The sequence below is a fragment of the Triplophysa dalaica genome, chromosome 16 (assembly GCF_015846415.1).
Source record: "Triplophysa dalaica isolate WHDGS20190420 chromosome 16, ASM1584641v1, whole genome shotgun sequence".
Taxonomy (NCBI): Eukaryota; Metazoa; Chordata; class Actinopteri; order Cypriniformes; family Nemacheilidae; genus Triplophysa; species Triplophysa dalaica.
The window spans coordinates 4341803-4363210 of NC_079557.1; the positions used below are offsets into that span (position 1 = coordinate 4341803).

The 21408-nt window shown below is 39.7% G+C and overlaps 3 protein-coding genes across 3 annotated transcripts; all 3 read left to right on the forward strand.

Moving 5' to 3' along the window:
• The first annotated feature begins 126 nt into the window (after positions 1–126).
• fam193b (family with sequence similarity 193 member B) lies at positions 127–9277 on the forward strand. The gene is made up of 10 exons (XM_056769469.1): positions 127–710; positions 2105–2380; positions 3235–3418; positions 3566–3781; positions 4262–4670; positions 4774–4960; positions 5063–5296; positions 6318–7353; positions 7453–7528; positions 7655–9277. Exons 1-10 carry the CDS (start codon positions 543–545, stop codon positions 7749–7751), a joined length of 2883 nt encoding a protein of 960 aa, XP_056625447.1. The 5' UTR covers positions 127–542; the 3' UTR covers positions 7752–9277.
• Positions 9278–9597: 320 nt separating this feature from the next.
• Positions 9598–16229, forward strand: LOC130437839 (probable ATP-dependent RNA helicase DDX41). Its single transcript, XM_056769470.1, has 17 exons — positions 9598–9791; positions 10336–10428; positions 10615–10768; positions 10950–11024; positions 11110–11170; positions 11257–11393; positions 11477–11549; positions 12936–13089; positions 13185–13321; positions 13425–13587; positions 14307–14438; positions 14601–14672; positions 14752–14848; positions 15024–15173; positions 15302–15373; positions 15529–15639; positions 15794–16229. Exons 1-17 carry the CDS (start codon positions 9777–9779, stop codon positions 15928–15930), a joined length of 1833 nt encoding a protein of 610 aa, XP_056625448.1. The 5' UTR covers positions 9598–9776; the 3' UTR covers positions 15931–16229.
• A 292-nt stretch (positions 16230–16521) lies between these two features.
• On the forward strand, positions 16522–21404 carry dok3 (docking protein 3). Its single transcript, XM_056770078.1, has 5 exons — positions 16522–16578; positions 17030–17338; positions 17608–17698; positions 19259–19428; positions 19944–21404. The coding sequence occupies exons 1-5, from the start codon at positions 16522–16524 to the stop codon at positions 21006–21008; spliced, it is 1692 nt and encodes a 563-aa protein (XP_056626056.1). The 3' UTR covers positions 21009–21404.
• The last annotated feature ends 4 nt before the right edge of the window (positions 21405–21408 follow it).

Here is a 21408-nt window from a genome sequence, read left to right on the forward strand (position 1 = left end):
CATCTAGATCAAATCCCAAAAATGTATAGACAATTTGATATTGTGTAAACATGAACATAGCCTACAGAACAAGAAACATTGATGATGTTAACGTATAAATATTTGATTTCTATAAAAGACCTAAAATTAAAACAGCACAAAATAGTGAAGAAATGACATGCGTTCCCATTAATACGTATTTACATGTATTATGTTTTCAACTTCCACGTGTTTACTATGTTGATATTTCTCCTTCATTCCTGCAGTACTGTAGTTGACCGACTGCACTCTGTTACCTGGAAATCTTGCCCTCACTAAACATGGAGCCTCGTGTGTCTCTCAACCTTCCTGAAGCCGTTTGCCATCAGTAGGTGTGACCCCTGAACCTGCTGCTCAACTGAGTGTGTGTGTGTGTGCGTGTGTGCGTGCGCCAGTCCTCCGCCATATTCACTGTTGTCTTGCCTTGCGAACGAGCACGGAGCGTTCGCGACTGCCCGCGAGAACCGAAACTGTTTTGCACACAACCTGGTGACCGGCCGACGGGCATTACGCGGACTAAATCGATGGCGAGGAAAAAAAGCAAGCAGCAGGGCGTCGGGGCCAAGGATTTAGCGTCGGGACAGAGCCTGTCGAAGAAGCCCGACGATACGGGGGCAGCAGCTGCAGCGGCGGCGGCAGGCGGCGGTAACGCTGGCGGTGGAGGAGATGCAGGAGCGAGCAGGACCAATCAGGTAGCTAATGCTAACGCTCCATCCGAGATCGCGTCCTGTACCCGCTTCTCGCCGTCGGCGGTTTGATTTATTACCGTTTCAACGGCCGGCTCTACCTGGATGATATTTCGCGGTCGGTTATGTGTGTTTTCGCGCTTATTTACGTTATGATCACGCGTTTTTTGTGTCTAACGTATACCATCGCTGTCCGGGCGGAGCAGCACCAGCTCGCTATCCACCTATGCCACCAGTACCATATAAATAAATGTATTTCCCTTAAAGCATTTTAACAACCCGTTGCAGTGTCACAATTAAACGTTTTCGTGACACTGAGTGCTCAGATTTACACGAAACGAAACGAAAAGTCCATTGGCGAGCACAAAGCTAACGAGTGTTAACACTGCTGTGGCTACTAAATTATTGCTGTGCTGTCTGGACTCCACTGATTAACCCAACTAGAGAGATTCTGCCCGTGTGCACAGTGCATAGATGCGGTTACCATCCGTTTGTGCACCTCATGGTGTTTAAACTGGTATTGTCATTGGTTGAGATAATGCCTGGTTGCCCACTTGCTAATATTGTTTATCTTTTCTTATGTGACATTTATAGTGTCATATCATACTGTTGAATTGGTGTAATTCACAGTTTGAATACGTGCAGACAACTATAACTACAACACAACTGCTTTTTACTCGATGGATTCAATGTTTTGTGTTGGTAAACTAGAGCTAGCCGAAGTATCGCCACATTCTATAGGAATTAAATACTTTCTGTAATCATTTTAAACAATGTCAGCAAAAAAATTAAGGTGTTAATAAAACCATTTGGCCAGCTTCAGTTTTGTTTTTAGTATTATTTGTTAAAAACGATGGCTGACGTTGTAGAAAAGTGTGAAATGCAATCACTTGCTTGTTCATAAAATCAATGTCTAGTATATTTACAAACAATGAACAGTATCTTAGTCTTTGGGAAAAGTATTAATACAACGTAGGGCCGCCATGTTTTACTTCAACACTTTATACAAACAAATCTGAGCATACATTTTAATAATTGAAATATAATATAAATTATAATATCCTAAAACTAGATCTAAAGCGTTGACTATACATAACTTATAGTATTAGTCTCATCAAGAGGATGCAAATTACGATGAACAATATCTCGATATAAAATGCGATATTACTTAAAACAATGAAAACAAATTGACAGAGCAGTTTTCCGTTTTGGATCTGACACCAAGCAAATCAGCGTCTTCTGTTTATTGGCCCAAACTGCACAGCTTTAATATCATGACATTTAATTTGGCCTGCCATCCTGTTTCAAAGCATTAATTGTGTTTATGTTTGGTAACGCCAGAGGCACAGACATTACACACTTAATCTTTGTAACATACCTCATTTGCTCTTTTCTCGCAGTCCATGCACACCTGCTGCTTGCTGTGCCACCGGGAATTCAAGGACTGGGGGGCAGGCCAGGTGAACGGGCTCCCCAGTCACGGCTCCAAGCTGGCAGAGGCCGTGCCCGCCCTTTCCCAAGCCCTGCTGAGGGAGGTTCCGGGCCGCAAGCTGGCGGACGCCGTGCCTTCGCTGTCCCAGTCGCTGTTGGGCGAGGTGCCGCTGTGGATCTGTCAAAGCTGCAGGAAGAGTGTGGAGGAGGAGGAGAGGAGAACGGTTCAAGAGCAAACCACACAGGTGAGCGGGACAAACACTGTTGGAAAACACTGCGGCTTCTGTAGCTGAATTCTAGAGTGTTGTATTAGTGGCGCAGAGGTCATAGGTTTGATCTACTGGGAACTAATGTACTGTATACTTTGAAATGAACTTGGGTAAATGTGTCTGCCAAATGCATACACGTAAATGCATAACAGAAAAGGAGCGTTTGTGGAAACGGGTTGATCAAAAATGATATGCTTCATGAGTTCTAGGGCCTCTAAGACCTCTAACTCTGTTCTCTGCATATTTATTCAAATTATTTAGTTTTTGTATGAATGTAAGTGCATTAAGAAACTGTCAAACCAAGTGGCAAACCAACCGCTTTGTGATTTACTTTTGAGAAACCAGTCCAAGATCCTTTGCAGTGGATGCATAAAGTCAATTTCTCTAACACTGTGTCCTAGCAAAGAAGCCACATCTTATGCAACTATATTCATGTATTGTTTTTTTATTTAAGAACATGAACAACTTTTTATGTGTCATGAGCTTGCCATGTCTGTTTTTTTACTTAAATAATTTTTGGGCCACCTGACATGCATAGGGGTGCAAAGTTTGTGATCTATGAATGGACAAATGACACCATTTCACGGACATTGCTTGTGGACGAAACTCTGCTCTTATTTTTAGACCCAGATCTCTGCTCAGTGTGTCATTGAGGACAAACCTGTATACACTACACACTATACAGTCTGATACCACTGACACATCCAGTACAGCAAGCATTACGTTGTGTTAATGTTGTCGAAATGTTTTTCTTTCTCAATGTCGTGATTTACAATTTCATAGGCTCATTTGATTGACATCTCACGAGGTGGATTTGTGTTGTCATCCAGGTACCGCTGTCGCACTCCTCCTCGTGTAAGTCTCAGAGCTGTGGGAATGGTTACCCAGAGCATAGCTCGGTGGATTGGGATCCCAGCTCCTTCCTGTCTGCGCGAAAACTCTCGGGCTTGTGGAACTCCGCTCATTCTAATGGAGGATCTCACTGCAACCACAGCACATCCACGCTTTCACAGGGTACGCCTGTTTTCTTCTCTGGAATACTTGATTTAGATTGGTCAGTTATTTATAGCTTTTGTTTGTCTAAGCTATTCGTGAGGGATACAGGATGCGGTTCTTTAACAGGTAATTAAACGGTAAAATAAATGTTTCTCATCCCGCCAGGCGGAACCTTGGGACCATCTTGCCATGAGAAGAGATCCTCTCATGATGCTCCTGGGAAGGCTGCCAAAACGTTCGGGACCAAGGTCTGTCCCTACAGTCATCCCGCATCCCAGAATTCTAGTGCGCCGTCTTCTGGGACACTTTCCGCTTCCTCTGATCTATGTAAGACCAACCCAAAGCACTTCAAAACAATGTGTCGACGACCAACTCCTCCAGGTGAGAAGACCATATGAAATTTGTTTTTTAGATGTGTTGAAATAGCGTCAGTTAACAGGAGCATTGGATGTTTTTTATTTGACATTTTCTATTGATGTTCAGCTTGTTTGTTTGTAAAGTGCTCGGTCTAATTTTAGAAACACAACTTTTAGTGGATAAAAAGCTGGAGGAGATTTTTTAACTGTTAGAGCATGACTGTATTGTCTCTTTAATGTGAACAATATTTACGCATTTTCTATTCCACAACGTCTTACACATCACACATTTTTGTGTGTGCATATTGCACTGCATGAATTAATGGATGTGAGACACACAGCTTTAAACCCACAACATAAGCAGGTTTTCTTTGATCTTCAATCGCATTCAGTCAGAACTTTTATTTCAAAAACAGTTCATCTTAAGTAACAGGAGTTAGGTTGTAAATTTGACTGCACGTCTCTTCAAAACAACTATCAGATTAATATTTTTGTTTTTCCACAGGTGAAGCGTTCCACCCAGGCGACCACCACCAAGCTGCAGACCTGTCCGTGCCACCCAACAGTCCCACCGGTCTCTCCTCCCAGCATTCCTCGCTTCTGCCTCCCAAGCAAAACTCCAGTCAACACGTTCACGTCAACACATCTAGTCCGGGCCTAGCATCACACGCTCCCCTCTCCCCGCTGGTACCAAACATTCAATCTCCCACAGTTAAGCACTCAAACGGGGCAGACAGTCCGGTGGCCCTTCACAAACCCAGCGCGTGCAAGAACTCCCACATTCCTGCTGTAAACACGCAACACGGCAAACTCGGCAACTCGCTCGTAAGCTGCAGTCACCCCTGCAACGGGCACAGTAATGGCAATTCTGTAGCATCCTCCAATGCTGGACACGTAACGTCTGGGGCGTGCAGGTTAGCATCACTTAAAATACACGTGTGCATGTGTGCTGGGGGTGGGTTTCAATTTCATTTTTTTAATTTCCTACCAACTAAGTTGTGTTGTTTGTATGAGCAGGGACCAGGCGTGTAAAGGTCACAAAATGTCCAACGGGTCATTATGTCACGCCCCGCCATGTGAGCTTGAAGAGGGAGAGGACGAGGACAGCAGCTCAGAACGTAGCTCCTGTGCATCCTCATCCACCAATCAGAAGGACGGGAAATACTGTGACTGTTGCTACTGCGAGTTCTTCGGCCATAATGCGGTACAATTGTCTTTACGCTTCAAACATTTCTTGCTGCCATTGATATCTGCGATCGTTGGTACTCTTGTCTATTGTAAGTTATATTGTTCTGTACATTTTTAGCCCCCAGCTGCGCCCACCAGTCGAAACTATGCTGAGATTAGGGAGAAGCTTCGGACCAGATTGACTCGGCGTAAAGAGGAGCTTCCTCAGAGACAGGACCTGGATCCGGCAATGCCAAGTGCCATAGATAATCGAGACGTAGACGAGCTTCTGGACTTTATCAACAGCACAGAACCTAAACCCGTCAACAGTGCCAAGGCTGCCAAACGTGCCCGCCACAAACAGAAGAAAAAGGTAACGCCTTCTGCTTTTCTAGAAGTTGCTTCTATAATAGTTTTAAGTGGCTTGAAAAGTGATGCTGCACATTTTAGCAACTTTTTGGCTCATCCAAGTAGTTATGCATACAAAATTTTTTTAGACAGTTGAAGATTATGGACTCTTGACTGAGTTGCGGGGCGAAGTTGTGCCAACATATTTTTTTGCTTATTAAGAAGTGAAATTTATATTAAAATGGGTCTGAAAGGGATGATTTGGACCTAATAATAAAAAACGCACAGCCAATAAGAGCTCAGAAACTCTTAATACTGTTTAAAGTGGATGGATGGATGTTGTTAAAATAAAAAAACATTTAATTTAAGGTCTCATTCAAACACACTGCCTAAACGCACAGAAATGAAGGCATATGGACAGCTGTAATTGAGGCTTTTGACAATTATGTAATAACATAATTGCTCAGAGTTACATTTCTATTGTTTCTTAGTTTGGATGGGTTTATTATTATTATAAATTGTGATGAAAACAAAGTATGATTAAGGTACTTAATGTTTAACTTTATACAATTATTTAAGTACCATTATTCAACCCAACATTTTTGACTTAAGTCAATTACAACTTTATGATCCACAAACAAAACAGCCTGCTACGACCCTGTTCAAACCCAGAAACAATAAATAAATACATTTACCTTGTTAAGTGTGACGGTAACATTTCTGTTTCAACGAATACTAGATGTCTTGGATAGTTTTGATTTTTGTGATAGTTTCTGTGTTCAACACACCTTACCACCTAATGCCATTTAGGTGTAAAATAAAAATAAAATGTAAAAAAAATTACAGCTTTAGGAAAATGGATAATACATTTGAAAACATTTTGCATTTTGCTCCTATACACACATTGTGCCTTTTCAAGCTCGGTCTTGTTTGATTTCCAGAAATAGTTTCTGTTGAAGTTGCCTGTCATAGTCCTGTCAGCATTATCCGTTTTCATTTCTATAAACAACATAACAGTGCCTGATTTCTTCTGATCTCTTTATCAGGAGAAGGCTCTTCAGGGTGGTGTGGATGTATCCAACTGCGATCCCCGCTCTGCATCTCCTTCCGACCTCGTAGAAGACTCCATACCGGACGGAGAAGCGAACAGACTTTTGGAGTGGCCTCAGCTCGAGCTGGAGAGGGTGAACAGCTTCCTGACCAGCCGTCTGGAGGAGATCAAAAACACCATAAAAGACTCCATCCGTGCCTCCTTCAGCATGTACGACCTCAACCTGGACGTCAATGACTTCCCCAAGAAGGCGGCCACGCTCGAAGGAAACCACCTGCTGTCCCACCTCAACGGCTCATCGGATCTGCAGCAGATAGACTTGGACCTGGCGCCGCTCTCGTTGAAGAACTTCAAGAGAGATTTGGATATAATCAACGGCTGGGAGGATACCACCACTGCAGCCAAGGACATCCAAAGGCTCCATTCCACGCCTAGCCTGTCCAAGCTCATCCGCGTGCGCTCCCCGGAGAGATGCCCGGCCGCGGGTTCAGAGTCTGCTCCGTCCAGCCCCGCTTTTTCGGCCAATCTCATGGATGAGATCCCCGAAACCAAGACCTCAAGTGTAACTGCATCCAAGACGAAGAAGGCTAAGAAACAGCAAAATCAGAGGCAGCAAGAACTGTTGACTTCAGATCAGGCGGTCGGTACGAAAAGCACGAAAAATGCACCAGAGACGCAAAAAACGCAGGAAACGAGGTCGCCCGATGCAGACAAGAGGTCGAAGGCTGGATTGAAACAGAACCAACAGACTCAACAACAGGGGGATTCACAGAAAACGGTAAATAAAAGAGCGGAAGAGAGTAAAGCGTGCAAGCAGTCCTCTAATGGAGCCTCAAACGGTCACCATAACACAGGATCCAACACACATAGGGGAAAGAATGAGCTCTCGGACACACGGGGTAACAGGCCGGAGCATGACGTAGACACTAAAACAACAAACACTCCCAATTCACAGCAGCAAGCACAGCAACCAAAGGGAAAGTCTAAAAATAAAAACCGAAACAAGTCGGAAAAGTCAAATAATGCAATTGGTAAGTGATGTGATGTTGTGTCTTGTTAGTTGTAAATCTGTTTCACGATCTTTATCTTGACAGTATTTCACTCATGTGTTTTTATTTCGCCCTTGATAGATGATGTGTTCCTTCCCAAAGACCTCGACCCAACGGAAATGGATGAGATCGATCGTGAGGTTGAATATTTCAAGAGGTACAGCTCAGTCATCTGTTCTTTATTCTTTATTTCCATTTATAATACATATGCATGTAAAAATAAAGGCTTGCGTTTGAATAATGTAGATCATGGCTTAATCTTCTATTTTCTCCGTCTTCTTAGGTTTTGCCTTGACTCTGCTAAACAGACCCGACAGAAGGTGGCCGTGAACTGGTCCAACTTCAGCCTCAAAAAGATGCCCTCTAATGCAGCTCAGTAACATATGGGTTATGGTAAACAGACCCCCCCAGCAAGACTGTACTAAAAACCAGTTTGGCCTTTGGTTACTGTACTTAAGACTCAAAGGTTGTTCCTCTCATATCCATTTCTTGCCTCTAAGCCACGGGAACTTGATTTCGACCACCGATCGTCAAACCTGTTCATTTGACCTTTGTTTGTGAGGGATCACACAGCGTCCTGACCTCAGTCCTAAAATCTGCATCCTGTTACGGCATAACACGTTTGGGTACTGATCCAATCCATCTTGATGCTTTATATGTAGTATGTAAGCAGTTATTTTACAATAAAAATGTTTTTATTCACAACAGTGAATATTAACCTTTTTTAAATGTGCTTTTGAGGGCATTTCTGTTGTTTTAAATTCACTTTAATTCATCACCACTCACCCTGCAAATATACTGTCGTTTTAGAATAGATGCAAAAAAAGCATTTTTAAACATAATTCTAATTGCTGTATTACGTCTGATATTCATAACGGACGTAAAACCAGAGACTGTTGTGTTTTAGTTTGTAGAACTGTCAGCTGTCTTTGTGAGCTACGCAGATTTGGGGAAATGATCACAGTCGACTGTGTAAGGTTGCACTTCTGACAGTTTAGATGCACAAAAAGTAAACTGTGCACATGTGCAAGAACAAGATCGGTACTTACACTGTATGACTTGTGAAAAGAATCCTTGTTATTTTGGAGAAAAGAATCAACACTAAAATGAACTGATTTTAAAGACCTGTATCCGTTGACTGTGTCACTTTTCTATAAGAAATTTGAAGAGCTGCGATTTTCGTTGCATGATGCCTAAAACTGACAAATATACCCATCTCCCATGTTCTCTCACTTTGTATGGAATGCTGTTGGCCAAATTCCCTTGACTGAAATTTGATGGTAATATTCCTGCTGATCCTCCCATGTGGTGGTTTGGATATAGTTCTGTGCTGTGACCACGTTCTCAATGCTGTTGTTGTAAGTTTTCGTTTGTGGTTGGTTTTCCAGCAGTGCATCTCAGAACAGCATCACTCTTGTTTCAGATGCATGATGGTATCAGACCTGAATTTATACGTCCAGACACTCGCAGTTGTTTTGCTTGTGTCTTTTGATTCCACTGATGTGTAACATGTTCAGACCCGTCTTCATTTCCCCCCTCAATGTCTGTTACATTTGCAATCATTTTTTCTTTTTGTGATTTAAGAGGCTTTAAGGTATACCACAGTGGTACTACAAGCACTCGTAATGCTTTGTCTTTTCTCTTAGCATTGCTTTTATTTGTGTTTCATTTTTTTTTTTCCTACATGTGTATCCCTGAATTTCAGGCCACATCTGGTAAAAATCCCAACTATAATAATGAGGGTCTGGGTATGTGATTGAAAGTACATTTCCTTTGAAGGATTGAGATGAAAATTATGATAGTTTTTAACCTGTTTTGCTTTCATATTTTTCAACATCTTTGACTCTATCCAGGTTATATTAAACCAGAAACATTATTAAACATTGGAATGTAGATTTATACTATACCATTATTGGCCAGTGTATGTTGGCTTTCTGTTTTATTTTTTATTATTATTATTATTATTATTACTATTCACTTTTGATACTGTGAAAATCTTTCATGGACGAAAGATTAAAACATGACAGTTTTGAAAAAAACGTGTTTTGTTATTTCATCACACCAAAATGTATATATATATATGTATATGTGTGTATTACCTTATTGAAATTTCAATGAGAAACGGAGACAAAAAGAGACAAAGTTTGATAGTTTGCCTTGTTTTCAAGGTTAAACACTCGCAAAACACTTCGTTCGGTTTCGTCCTCTTGGGCCACCGTACCTACGTAACCTGAACGTAATCAGCGCGTTGTGCTTCCGTTGTGCTGTTGCAGCGTCGCATGCTAGCTAGTATAAACAATGCTACTTTAAATATAGTTTACTATTTGTAACATTTTAGTACTAAACATCATCGCAAATTTATAACCCTGGGAATAATTTAACGTTATTTAATAGACTCGACCACCATGGACGCGAAAAAAGTGAGTTTAATTTTTGTTGGAAATCAACACATTCAAGCGACGTGTTTACTACTAATTTATCGTTACTGTATTTAAAATAGTACTCGGTATTTACTTGTGTAGTGCTGTTTGTTTTATGTATTATTATAAACTGGTTTGTACGTTATTATTATTATAATTATTATAACGTTTGGAGTTCAGCGAACTTGTGTTGTTATTTTATGTTTAGACGGATAAGTTGACATGTCGGACATATTTCAATTTACAAATTATATTTTCTCTCTATGTGATAAAATAAACTAGTGATGGTAAATGTGTTGTGTTCCTGTAGCTTAACTGGTAAACTTTGATATAGATTTAAGTTGAAATCTTACTAAGTAGATTAAATAATCATCAATACTAATCTATAGTAGGTATTGTACCCAACTTTAAGATGCAAAAACAGAACCCCGTAAGACCAGTATCTTTGTGTTTCTGAACTGACAAATGGCCTTTGTGTGCATTGTAATGTTGTATTGCTTGATGGGGATTGTTTAAATGTTAATGCTTCTATTCAAATTCTCAGAGAATCTACACCGAGGAAAGGTCTGGATCGGAGGGATCTGAGGATGATGACTATGTGCCATATGTCCCTGTTAAGATCAGAAAACAGCATGTGGTAGGTAACCTCTTCTAAAATATGAATGTTTACTTAAGCAGGTTTTGGTTCCTCTGACATCTCGGTGGCTTGCAGATGCTTGCATGGTTACATGTTCCACAGTTATTCTAGGCAAACTGATCTTCTGTTGTTTGGTCTACCTTGATATTAAAATAAAGACTTGTTGTATGATGTGACCCACAACAGTTACAGAAGGTGATGCGACTGCGTGGAAAAGGGCTCACGGAGGATGAACAGAAAGACAGCGGGGGAGAGCAGAAAGATGAGGATGAAGGTCTTGGCCCACGATCAAACGTCAGTCTGCTGGACCAGCATCAACACCTCAAAGAAAAAGCAGAAGGTCTTTACACTCTGTGCATTGTTTAATGGTTTGCACAGTAATTCAATAAAGAGCTTCAGCATGGTGTAGTCTTTAGTGGTTGCGATGTAGCCGTGGTGCCTTCTCAACCATTCATTTTCTTTTATCCCTTCTTGTCCAAATATTGAAAAATAAAAATGGTATATATTTTTTTATATTATAGCCCGTAAGGAGTCAGCTAAGGAGAAGCAGTTGAAAGAAGAAGAAAAGATTCTGGAGAGCGTGGCTGAAGGCAGAGGTAAGTATTCACCAAGTTTATGTATGTATTTATCAAGTACTAAGTATTATTACAATACCACATCTTTTGTGTGTGTCTTCATCAGCTTTGATGTCTGTGAAGGAAATGGCCAAAGGTATCACATACGAGGACCCTATTAAAACAAGGTAAGTGACTTTCAATGCATGTCAGTTTGTCTAAAGCTCTTGTTAGTTTGTTTTTCAGTATAAACAAGCTTCCGTCTTCTCTTCAGTTGGAAACCACCACGTTACATTCTGACCATGCAACCGGCACGCCACGATCGAGTTCGGAAGAAGTACCATATTCTTGTGGAGGGTGAAGGCATTCCACCTCCCATCAAGACCTTTAGAGAGATGAAGCTTCCTCAGGGTATGATCAGTTTTGCCTACTTTACATGAGACATCTCATTCACAGCCTTACATTAATGGCCTCCTCCTAATGGTCTTTTGCAGCCATTCTGAAAGGTCTGAAGAAGAAAGGAATCATTCACCCGACACCCATTCAGATTCAGGGAATACCAACTATGTAAGTCAGCATCTGGGGCTGTTTTGCTTGGGACACTATGATATCAGGGCTTAGAGTTTTCCGGCACCGTACCAGATCTCCAAGGTTTGACTGCAGAATTTTTTTTACTTTAAAAAAAGATTACATTTAAAAAAGCTTCTTGATATCAGTTCAAGTTCATAAGTTCGCCTACCAATTGAATGAGAGGAACACAGCTATCACTCTCAACCAAACAAACATCACTTGTCAATCAGAATTAAAATTGGGGGTCTTGGTTGCCGGAGTGGAGACGTCACGTTGGTGATTAGCAAGCAAACAGTCGGCAGGATGAAGAGTAAGTTTAAAAGCCTGAAGCAGGGTGAAGTCCATCACAAATATGACGTACACAAATTGGAGACTGGGACATAAAGATCGATAACGTTGTGTTGTTTCGGCAAATCATCTAATCAGACTTCCACTTCTGCGCGTCACACACAGGCGCTCATGGGATCGAGATTTCACGATCGATTTCTAATGCGTCAAAATCGTTTTCAAACTTCTTCACAGTTTATTGCACCGATCTCACAGAGTTATGTCATAAACATGGTCGTTTTTCACTGAAGTGAGCGTAAAAAGTTGAGAAAGAAATCAGCAGCGAGGTGACAGCAGCCTAATATTCCTGACAAATGAATAGAGAAGCACTCACTGTGTCCGTGTCCTTTGTAGCTTTAATAGGAATTTATATTGTCTTCGTTTCACTGTTTGTAGTGCAAAATTTGGCAGTATGGGTTTGAAAAATAGCTAATAAATCTGGCTCCTCTAATTTTTATTTTAAAAAAATTAACAAGCTCAGAGGTGATCACTTTTGCTTTTTTGAGGGCTCATTTATGCTAACCTGGTTTGACAAACTCTGATCTCATTACTATGTGTTGTGGATGTGACTTGTGCCATATCATCACCATTTATACTTATGAAACTGATGATGAAATTACTAGAGCACAAAATAGTTTAGGACAACAAAATTCATCAAAGATCTAGTCACTTTATTTTGCTCTCAAAATACCACCCTCAATAGGACAAAACAATCTTTTTTGTTTTCTTTTCAAAAAGTAGTATTTTTATTATGATGAACGTGGTTGAATTTTGTATATTAAGCTATGTTTTTATATACCATATTGTATAAAACTGATATAAATACTAGTTAGTTTCAAGGGAAATAATGTTCTAATAATGTTGTTTTTTGTTTGATAAATAACCCTGCGTGTGCGTCTACACTCGCAACGCTACAAAAAAAAGTTTTGGACTCAGGATTTTTAACCCCTGTGATATGCAGTGCCCAGGGGCTTTTTGTGTTGTGTTTTTTGCGTTTTGAATAATATGCACAGAATAGAAATATAACTGGAATGACTGGCTTTATGGTCTGTCTAGTCTCTCAGGCCGAGACATGATTGGTATCGCCTTCACCGGCTCAGGAAAGACCCTCGTGTTCACGCTGCCGATCACCATGTTCTGTCTGGAGCAGGAGAAAAGATTGCCTTTCTGTAAGAACGAGGGACCGTACGGCCTGATCATCTGCCCTTCTGTAAGACCACTTTCTCTCACTCTCACAGCTTGATGGTTTATTACCATGTTATGCACCAAACAGCCTGTAAAATTATTGTCTCTTTCCGTCTGTAGAGGGAGCTGGCGAGGCAGACTCATACTATAATTGAGTACTACTGTAAGTTGCTGGAAGATGAGGGAGCACCTCAGTTGCGATGTGCCTTGTGTATTGGAGGCATGTCTGTGAAAGAACAGATGGAGGTGGTCAAACGGTAAGTCAGAAAAATAAATAAATTTCCTCTTGGCAGCTGTCTTTAAAAAAAACACTAGGATGTTTACTGCATCTGATAATCCCTCATACCTGTGTAACTGCAGTGGGGTTCATATGATGGTGGCCACTCCGGGCAGACTGATGGATCTACTGAACAAAAAGATGGTGAGTCTGGACATCTGTCGGTATCTGGCTCTGGACGAAGCTGACAGGATGATTGATATGGGTTTTGAAGAGGACATCAGGACCATCTTCTCTTACTTTAAGGTTATTTTTCATGATTCTGTTATTAATATTAAGGGATGTATATTAAAATCATAGTTCACCCAGAAATAAAAATTGTATTTTTATTTTCTGGGTGAACTATCACTTTAAAGCTGCAATCTGTAACTTTTTTGGTTAAAAATAGACATATCAGTTATTGAGCAAGTGCATAAAATTTAGTGCTTAAGAATATTTCATTACGCCGCTTGACTATAAGCGTAAAATAATGCACACGATATCAATACGATAGACTATTATTCAGAATAATATCTGCTTATACCTATTCTGAAGATAAAATTAGTATTTCTTAACTTTCTGAATGTTATTAATTCAAATAATGTGTATTAATATTGAATGTCAAACTGGTGGTGTTTCTTAACATTTTCTATATACAGAGCAAAAATTCTACGCATTTTTCTCTTTTGATTGCTGTGATATTTGAAACCTGATCAATAAGACTAGTTTAAGCTGTCGGGTACAGTTTTGAGGGAAATGCCAGTCTGATTTCATTTGACTTCAATTTATGTAAAGTTGAGTGAATCAATTAACCTACAATTTTATGTATCAGATAGAGATGGAGAAGGAAAGTTACGAATTGCATCCTTAATATAGTTTATATCTTTTATGGACCTTTTATCAACCATTGGATGAACTTGATCATTATGAATTTAGGTATTCAAAGGGATTTCACGTTAGATTTTCATGGTTATGTTTGTGTTTAGGGTCAGAGACAAACACTGCTCTTCAGTGCCACTATGCCCAAGAAGATCCAGAACTTTGCCAAAAGTGCTTTAGTTAAGCCTATCACTATCAACGTGGGCCGCGCTGGAGCTGCGAGCTTGGACGTCATTCAGGTAAAAGATTCATGTGACTGTTATTGTCCAAAAGAACACGGCCTAAATGCCCTATTTCTTTGAGAAAACAATCCTCAAATGCTTCCGTATGAAAACAATGATTTGATGCTCTTATAAATGCTGCAATTTAATCAAATTTCATTTAAATTTGTGTGTTCTTAGGAAGTGGAGTATGTCAAAGAAGAGGCCAAAATGGTTTATCTACTCGAGTGTCTCCAGAAGACTACACCTCCAGTGCGTAGACCCCTCATTTAATCCGAGTTGCATCTCTCTTTGAAAAAAAATCTAATTTCTCACGTTTTCACCGTCTTAGGTTTTACTATTTGCAGAGAAGAAAGCAGATGTGGATGCCATACATGAGTATCTGCTGCTTAAAGGTGTGGAGGCCGTGGCTATACATGGAGGAAAAGGTACTTCTCATTCATCTCTGTCTCAGTTTGTAGTACAAACCTCATCAATCAGCCTCATACGAGCTGAGCGCCTGCAGCTACACACATTACCCACTGGGTGTCAGTTTGAGATGCTGCTCTGACTGTAGCCTTCTGTTGTGTTACAACGATACTAAACTCCAGGTGTGCATTTCAGACCAAGAGGAGCGAACCAAAGCCATCGAAGCATTCAAAGGGGGAAAGAAGGATGTTTTGGTGGCTACTGATGTCGCTTCGAAAGGTCTGGACTTCCCAGCTATACAACACGTGGTCAATTACGACATGCCAGAGGAAATCGAGAACTACGGTGTGTGATCAGATTCGTGGTTATCAAACTTAAAGGGGACTTTTCAGTGCATCCCAATGTCATAATTTTCATGTGTATCAGTTTTAGGCATGCTTGACAGTATGTATAACATTTATGTTGCTCCACAGTTCACAGAATAGGCAGAACGGGTCGATCAGGAAAGACTGGAATAGCCACAACCTTTATCAACAAAGGATGTGGTAAATGTTTTAATTGGTTAATTTACTGATTCGTCTTTTATTTAAATTTTCCTGAACTTTATCTGTATTTTTCTAGCAATTTTTTGTTAACATAAATTTTTTCAGAATACATGTACATCTAAATGAAGGTCTAAATGGTTGTGATTTCTCCACAGATGAGTCAGTGCTGATGGATCTCAAAGCCTTGTTGGTGGAAGCCAAGCAGAAGGTTCCTCCTGTTCTGCAGGTCCTCCAAATGGGTGACGAGACAATGTTGGATATTGGAGGTACGAATGACACAATTGTTTCTACACAAGTAAACACGGTCTTAAACGCGTCGCAGAATTGTCCTGGTTGTGTGAGACTTCTCTATAGTGTCTTTACAAAAGTGTTGAACATATTTGGTTCTCTTCTCTTTTTTGTTCTCCGTTTTCACATCAGGAGAGAGAGGATGTACGTTCTGTGGTGGTTTGGGTCACAGGATCACAGATTGTCCCAAGTTGGAGGCCATGCAGACGAAACAGGTTACCAACATTGGACGCAAAGACTATTTGGCCAACAGCTCAATGGATTTCTAAAGCTGTGTACATCCCTGTTCTTACCCACTGTCATCTCATTATTTTGTACAAAGTGTGTTATTCTTGAAACTCTATTTGCATTGATTTCAGTGAAATTGTTTTTTGATGGTTGTTGTTACAAAATGCAGTAAAAAGTACTGCTTTATGAAAGTAAGAAAAAAGTTTCAAGGTTCAATTGTTGCGGTTGTTTTTGAGACAGCTGAAGTTAAACAATCTTTGTCTGTACCCCACTCGTGCATGTTTTAATCAAATTTCTTTGCAACACATCTCGTGTAAATAAATGTGACTGTGAACATCAACTCCTGTGCTTTGTTTGTTTTTTATTTCAACCACAATAAAAATCTTGTCTGATATTATGTCTCTGATCTTTACAATTCTATTTATTAACATGCAAGGATACAGAAACGCATCCGTTTTTAAAGTATTCTGGGTTTGTAGAAAACAAGGTTCATTTTTAGTCAAATGACACCCACATCAAAGGAAGCTCTTGTCTAATATAAGGATAAGCATCATGCACTGTCTCCACCCCCTCAGTCTCTACTTTTAAACAAAGGAACTATATTAATCTGCTCTCAGAAACAAGCAAGCACAATGGATGTGATCATTAAAGAGGGGCCAATCTTCATGCAAAGTGTCAAGTTTGGGAAGGTGAGTGTCATGTTTGGATAACTTTTTCATATTTTTAAATAAGAGCATTTTATGTGAAAAACTTTTCATTGTGAGTTGGTTAAAATCGTCACATTCAGAGATCGATATAGACATACTGTTGATAATCATAGTTGTAACAGCATGAAAGTCTTCCTAAATTATTAACGTCCCGCCTTGAGAATTACAATCGCACAGAAAACCTCTACTGTACATAATTAATAGAAGGAAACCGGCTGTTGGTTAACCACCTGAGGTGCTTCCATTTTCATAGAAATGTTTAACAGCCATAAATCATGTATGGGAGATAAATCGACAGCAGGTTTCATAACTTCTGCCCCCTCCAGCATGCACTTCTAGATTTCTAACCAGTCCCAGTGGAGGCATACAAAACCAGACAGTTTGATGTTAATGTCCTCCCACAGCTTAATTCATTTTCCTCTTGTTCCCGCAGAAGATATGGAGGATGACCTGGTTGATTGTCTTTGAGCCCAGCCCTATAGGAATCGGTCGGATGGAGTTGTATGACATGCGTGATGGACGGGGGCTGTTGGGTTCGATCACTGCCAGGCCTGCCGGGCTCAAGAAGATGGACAAACGGGTGATCCGTCTGTCGGACTGCCTGAGTATTACCCCGGCTCCTGGAGAGAGCTGTCCAACAGATTGCTCCGCCTTCTTTTTAAACACAATAACTTGCACCTACACCATCGCTACCCCAACCCGTGAGGACTGGATGTCTGTTCTGTGCCAGCTGGCATTTCAGGTAGGACTGATCTTGCATTGTAGGTTTGACATAAGTGGCTGATGAGGATGTTGTGCAGGCCTTCATCCCCAGATCTAAACCTGACCTTAACTTGACACATTTGTTTTTTGTGAGGTTCAACTTTATCTTCAACGAAAACACACTCGTTTTAACAGAGGAAGTGCTGACAATTTACACGAGACCTTGTGATCTTTTTTTCCAAAACAACTGACATTTTAAATAGAAATGGCTCATTTACCATTTATCAATGGTCTTATATTTCTATTTAGAAGGCCAGTGGAGATGAAGATACCAGAAAACTCCAGACAGATAAATTCACACATCTGGCTGACAATGAACTGTACTCGACTTGGGGCGTAGGTGAGACCGTATCAGAAACAAACCCGGATATACCCATCACTAACACATCACATAGAGTTCTAATAATGATGATCTGCTGTTAAAATAGGTGTTACAAAATGTTTGTTGCAGTTGCGTAAAAGGATATGTGCTAATGTGCATTTTGTTTCCATTACTCTTTTTTTTATTACCATCAGAACTTGTGTTGCTTCACGCCTAAATGAGATAACACAGTGTCACTGTGTTGTTCAGTTGGATGATACAGATAATGTCTTATGCTGATCTGCAGGGCTGTCATTTAAATAAAAAGACATTACACTTATGCATATGTTAAGGCCTTATAGGGCTGGTTTCACAGACAATGCTTCAAAATTAATGTTAATTAAAAAATTAATAGAGTCTTAACTGAAACTAACTTTTCCTAACATATCTTAAAATGCGTCAGTGCCACTGTTTTGTCTCAAGATGCATATTAGTAGTGTTTTTTTATAAAGCATTATTTAAAAAGTGACTTAAATATCCTAATTTAACTAGAGCATAGTACTGGTTTAAGATAAACCTTGTCTGTGAAACCCAGGCATAGATTATTTTTATGAAGATGTAATACATTTAAGTTTGAGAAAAACCTTGGAGTTTAGACTTAAACTAATGGTGATGTTGATGCTGTGTTTTTAAAGCCAACAAAATTGATGCACAGCAGATGTGGTCAGTCATGCAGGAAATAGAAACATTGCCTAATTTTCACAAAAATATGTTAAGCAGAAATCAAGAATAACCACTGAATATTTCTTCATATTCAGCTAAGGGTTTTTGCAATGTAGGATTTCAAATAGTTTATCGTATTTTTATTTTATCCCCCAGTTATTGTACACATATGCTATTTTTTGTTTTAATTTGTTTTTTACTATTAATTATACCGATTATATAGTTTGATTGTGTTTTATATTTTATCGGTAATTAATTTAAGGCAGCGGCTTTTTGCACTAAGTGTAAAAAGCGACAGAAGCTATTTACACTAAGTTTAAATAGCCGTACACTTAGTGAAAACTGCAGCATTTCTTAGCGATATGCTATTTACACCAATTTGAAAATCGCTTTATAATCTTTCAATTAAGTAGAAATAGTAGATGCTATTTGTATTTAATTATAAATAGTGGCAGTTAACTTTACTATTTGCACCTCGGTATTGTTGTGCATTTAACATAATGCAATAATAACAGAGTATAAATCATTATATTTAAAAAAATATATTAAAAGGATGGCAACCTTTTGAGATATTAAGGTCCCACACCTACCCCTACCTTACCCTAAACCTAAACTTCATGGATAATAATGAATTTTAAGTCTTATATAAATTTTATTGAAAATAAGTGCCTTTATAAAAAGGTTAATAGCGTTTTGAGCAAGAGGTGGATTAGAACCCCAGTCTACCGTGCCAAACTATACAGACTTTACACCTTATGGCACCGGAGTCGCTGTTTTACATAGTGTCTCTCTTACACTTTCTCTATTGCAATCATATATTGGTGGGCGGAGCTAGTGCAAATAGTCTCTCATTGTTTTTTTTATTTCTACCCTCAGGTCAGTTCCAGGTAATGGCACAGAGCACAGACGCGTCTAAGAGGTGCAGGATATCTGGCCCGTATCTTTTCTCTGTTGAGAAAGAATCTATTGCTCTTTTGGACCTCAAGACAGGAAAAAATATCTATCACTGGCCCTATAGATTACTCAGAAAATTTGGTCAAGTCAAGGTGATTCCCTTAGAAATTAATAAAATGTAAAAATACAATATTTATATAATGTGATGGTATATATAAAAATATTATAATATATTAATATAAAACCATTTTTTTTAATAAAATAATGAATTGTACAGAAAGATTTGAGACATTTGGAACTTCTTCCCAAGTATTATTGCGTATATTATTGGGGTGATGGAAATCCTTTTGATGAATTGTGAATTATTAAAGGGATCTATCGCCCAAAATCGTTCCAAACCCGTATGGCTTTCTTTTTTCAGCAAAACAAAAAGAAGATATTTTGAAGAATGTTGGAAACCAAACAACATTGGCACCCATTGACTTGTATGACCATTGTATGAACACAAATCCACTGAGACATTTTTTAAAATATCTTCCTTTGTGTTCCACATAAATAATTAAAGAATTTTATTTCGGGTTGAACTGTCCCTTTAAGGTATAGGGGATTCATTCTCATGATAGAATTTAAGGAGTGCTCGATTGATTCACTATTAATATCTTTCCAGGGAGGGATTATGTTCGAGGCAGGCCGCCGATGTCACACTGGCGAGGGTCATTTCATTTTTTTGTCCAATCAGGGTTCACAAATACACCGGGCAATTGAAGAGGCTGTTATGCACCAGAGCGTCCAGGACATGCTGGCAGAAGCCACTTCTCAACCACAAGAGTTTGCATCCCAGCCCCTCTCGTCTGAGAGTCAAACAAAGAACAGATCTAAGGTGAAAAATCCTTTTCCAATTAAAATGACTCAGGACCGACCCCGCCTGCCGGTGCAGCGCAAACAAGGCCAGCAGATACACAAAGCCATTGAGGAAGTTCTGGTGCATCTTAGTGCTCCAGATCTGCTGGCACCATCCACCCCTCTTCAAAAAGAAGAGCCCCAAACTCTCAAACCCAGAACACAAGATAGACCTAAGGACAGGCCTAAGGTAAATAATCCTCCTCCTGTCAGTTTGACACACAGGCAGCCGACAAACAGGGAAGCGGCACGTTCCAGCCCTTCTCCACCAGTCCCTACACCGTCAACCCGTGTGACAGTACCACGCAAAAACATCACTTTACCAGATCTTCCATCCATCAGAATCCGTCCGAGCATCCCAGATGATGTCTTGTACGCCAGCCTAACACTGGAACCAAAGCCTAGATCAAGACTGAATCTCCCAAGAGTCCCAACACCTCCTAGCCTAGTTGACATCAATGACTATAAAGATGTGAGCATGGATCAAGAGAAGAATTCATTACAAGAACCTTCTGAGAACGAAGAGGAGGACAATCCCTACATAAACTGGACGGCTAATTACACTGCTGAACAGGACAAAAGCACTGCTGAAGTTGTATACAGCACAATAAATGTTGCAGCTAAAAGGAAGAATAACCAAAGTGAGGAGGGTGGTGATCAAGAGCAGCCAAATATTGATCAGCAGATTTCCACAGAAATCCCTGCTGACTTTAAACAGACTCTCTCTAAAATCTTGTTTAAAGATCTCTCTAAAATATCACCTTCTCTTCCCAGATCGCAGGGAGGAAGTTCAGATCATTTAGAAAGAACAGACAGACAGACAGATGACTGATTAACTTTTTTTATGTCTGCTGTTTTGGGCGGGGCTTTGCTTGAATTCATGGATGTCCATTTTAAAACTGGATCCTTTTTCCTTTAGCCGATAAAACATTTGTACATTATAATAAATAAATAAATAAATAGATTATTTTATACACATATAATGTTTTTTATGTAAATTATTGGTTTGCAAGTTGTCTTTTATAAAAAGCATCTCCATATATTGTATAAAAACTGAACCGTTCTAGATCATTTTTAGAATGTTTCCGATTATTTTGAGCCAATGAACCAATCAAAGAAATGTATGAAAAACATATTTATTAAAAATGTTTATGTTATAAAAAGTCACAGATAAATAGCACAACGTCTGTTACTACATGTCAGGCAAGGATCTGTCAATAAAGTGCAACTAA

Bases quoted from the DNA above. Each gene is read 5' to 3' on its own strand.
- fam193b (XM_056769469.1), top strand. From the start codon at position 543: ATGGCGAGGAAAAAAAGCAAGCAGCAGGGCGTCGGGGCCAAGGATTTA. The intron at 2,381-3,234 runs GTGAGCGGGACA...GTTGTCATCCAG, and splicing joins TTCAAGAGCAAACCACACAG to GTACCGCTGTCGCACTCCTC. The intron at 3,419-3,565 runs GTACGCCTGTTT...TCATCCCGCCAG, and splicing joins CACATCCACGCTTTCACAGG to GCGGAACCTTGGGACCATCT.
- LOC130437839 (XM_056769470.1), top strand. The intron at 11,394-11,476 runs GTATGATCAGTT...GGTCTTTTGCAG, and splicing joins AGAGATGAAGCTTCCTCAGG to CCATTCTGAAAGGTCTGAAG. The intron at 13,588-14,306 runs GTTATTTTTCAT...GTTTGTGTTTAG, and splicing joins CCATCTTCTCTTACTTTAAG to GGTCAGAGACAAACACTGCT.
- dok3 (XM_056770078.1), top strand. From the start codon at position 16,522: ATGGATGTGATCATTAAAGAGGGGCCAATCTTCATGCAAAGTGTCAAG. The intron at 16,579-17,029 runs GTGAGTGTCATG...TTGTTCCCGCAG, and splicing joins AAAGTGTCAAGTTTGGGAAG to AAGATATGGAGGATGACCTG. The intron at 17,699-19,258 runs GTGAGACCGTAT...TTCTACCCTCAG, and splicing joins GTACTCGACTTGGGGCGTAG to GTCAGTTCCAGGTAATGGCA.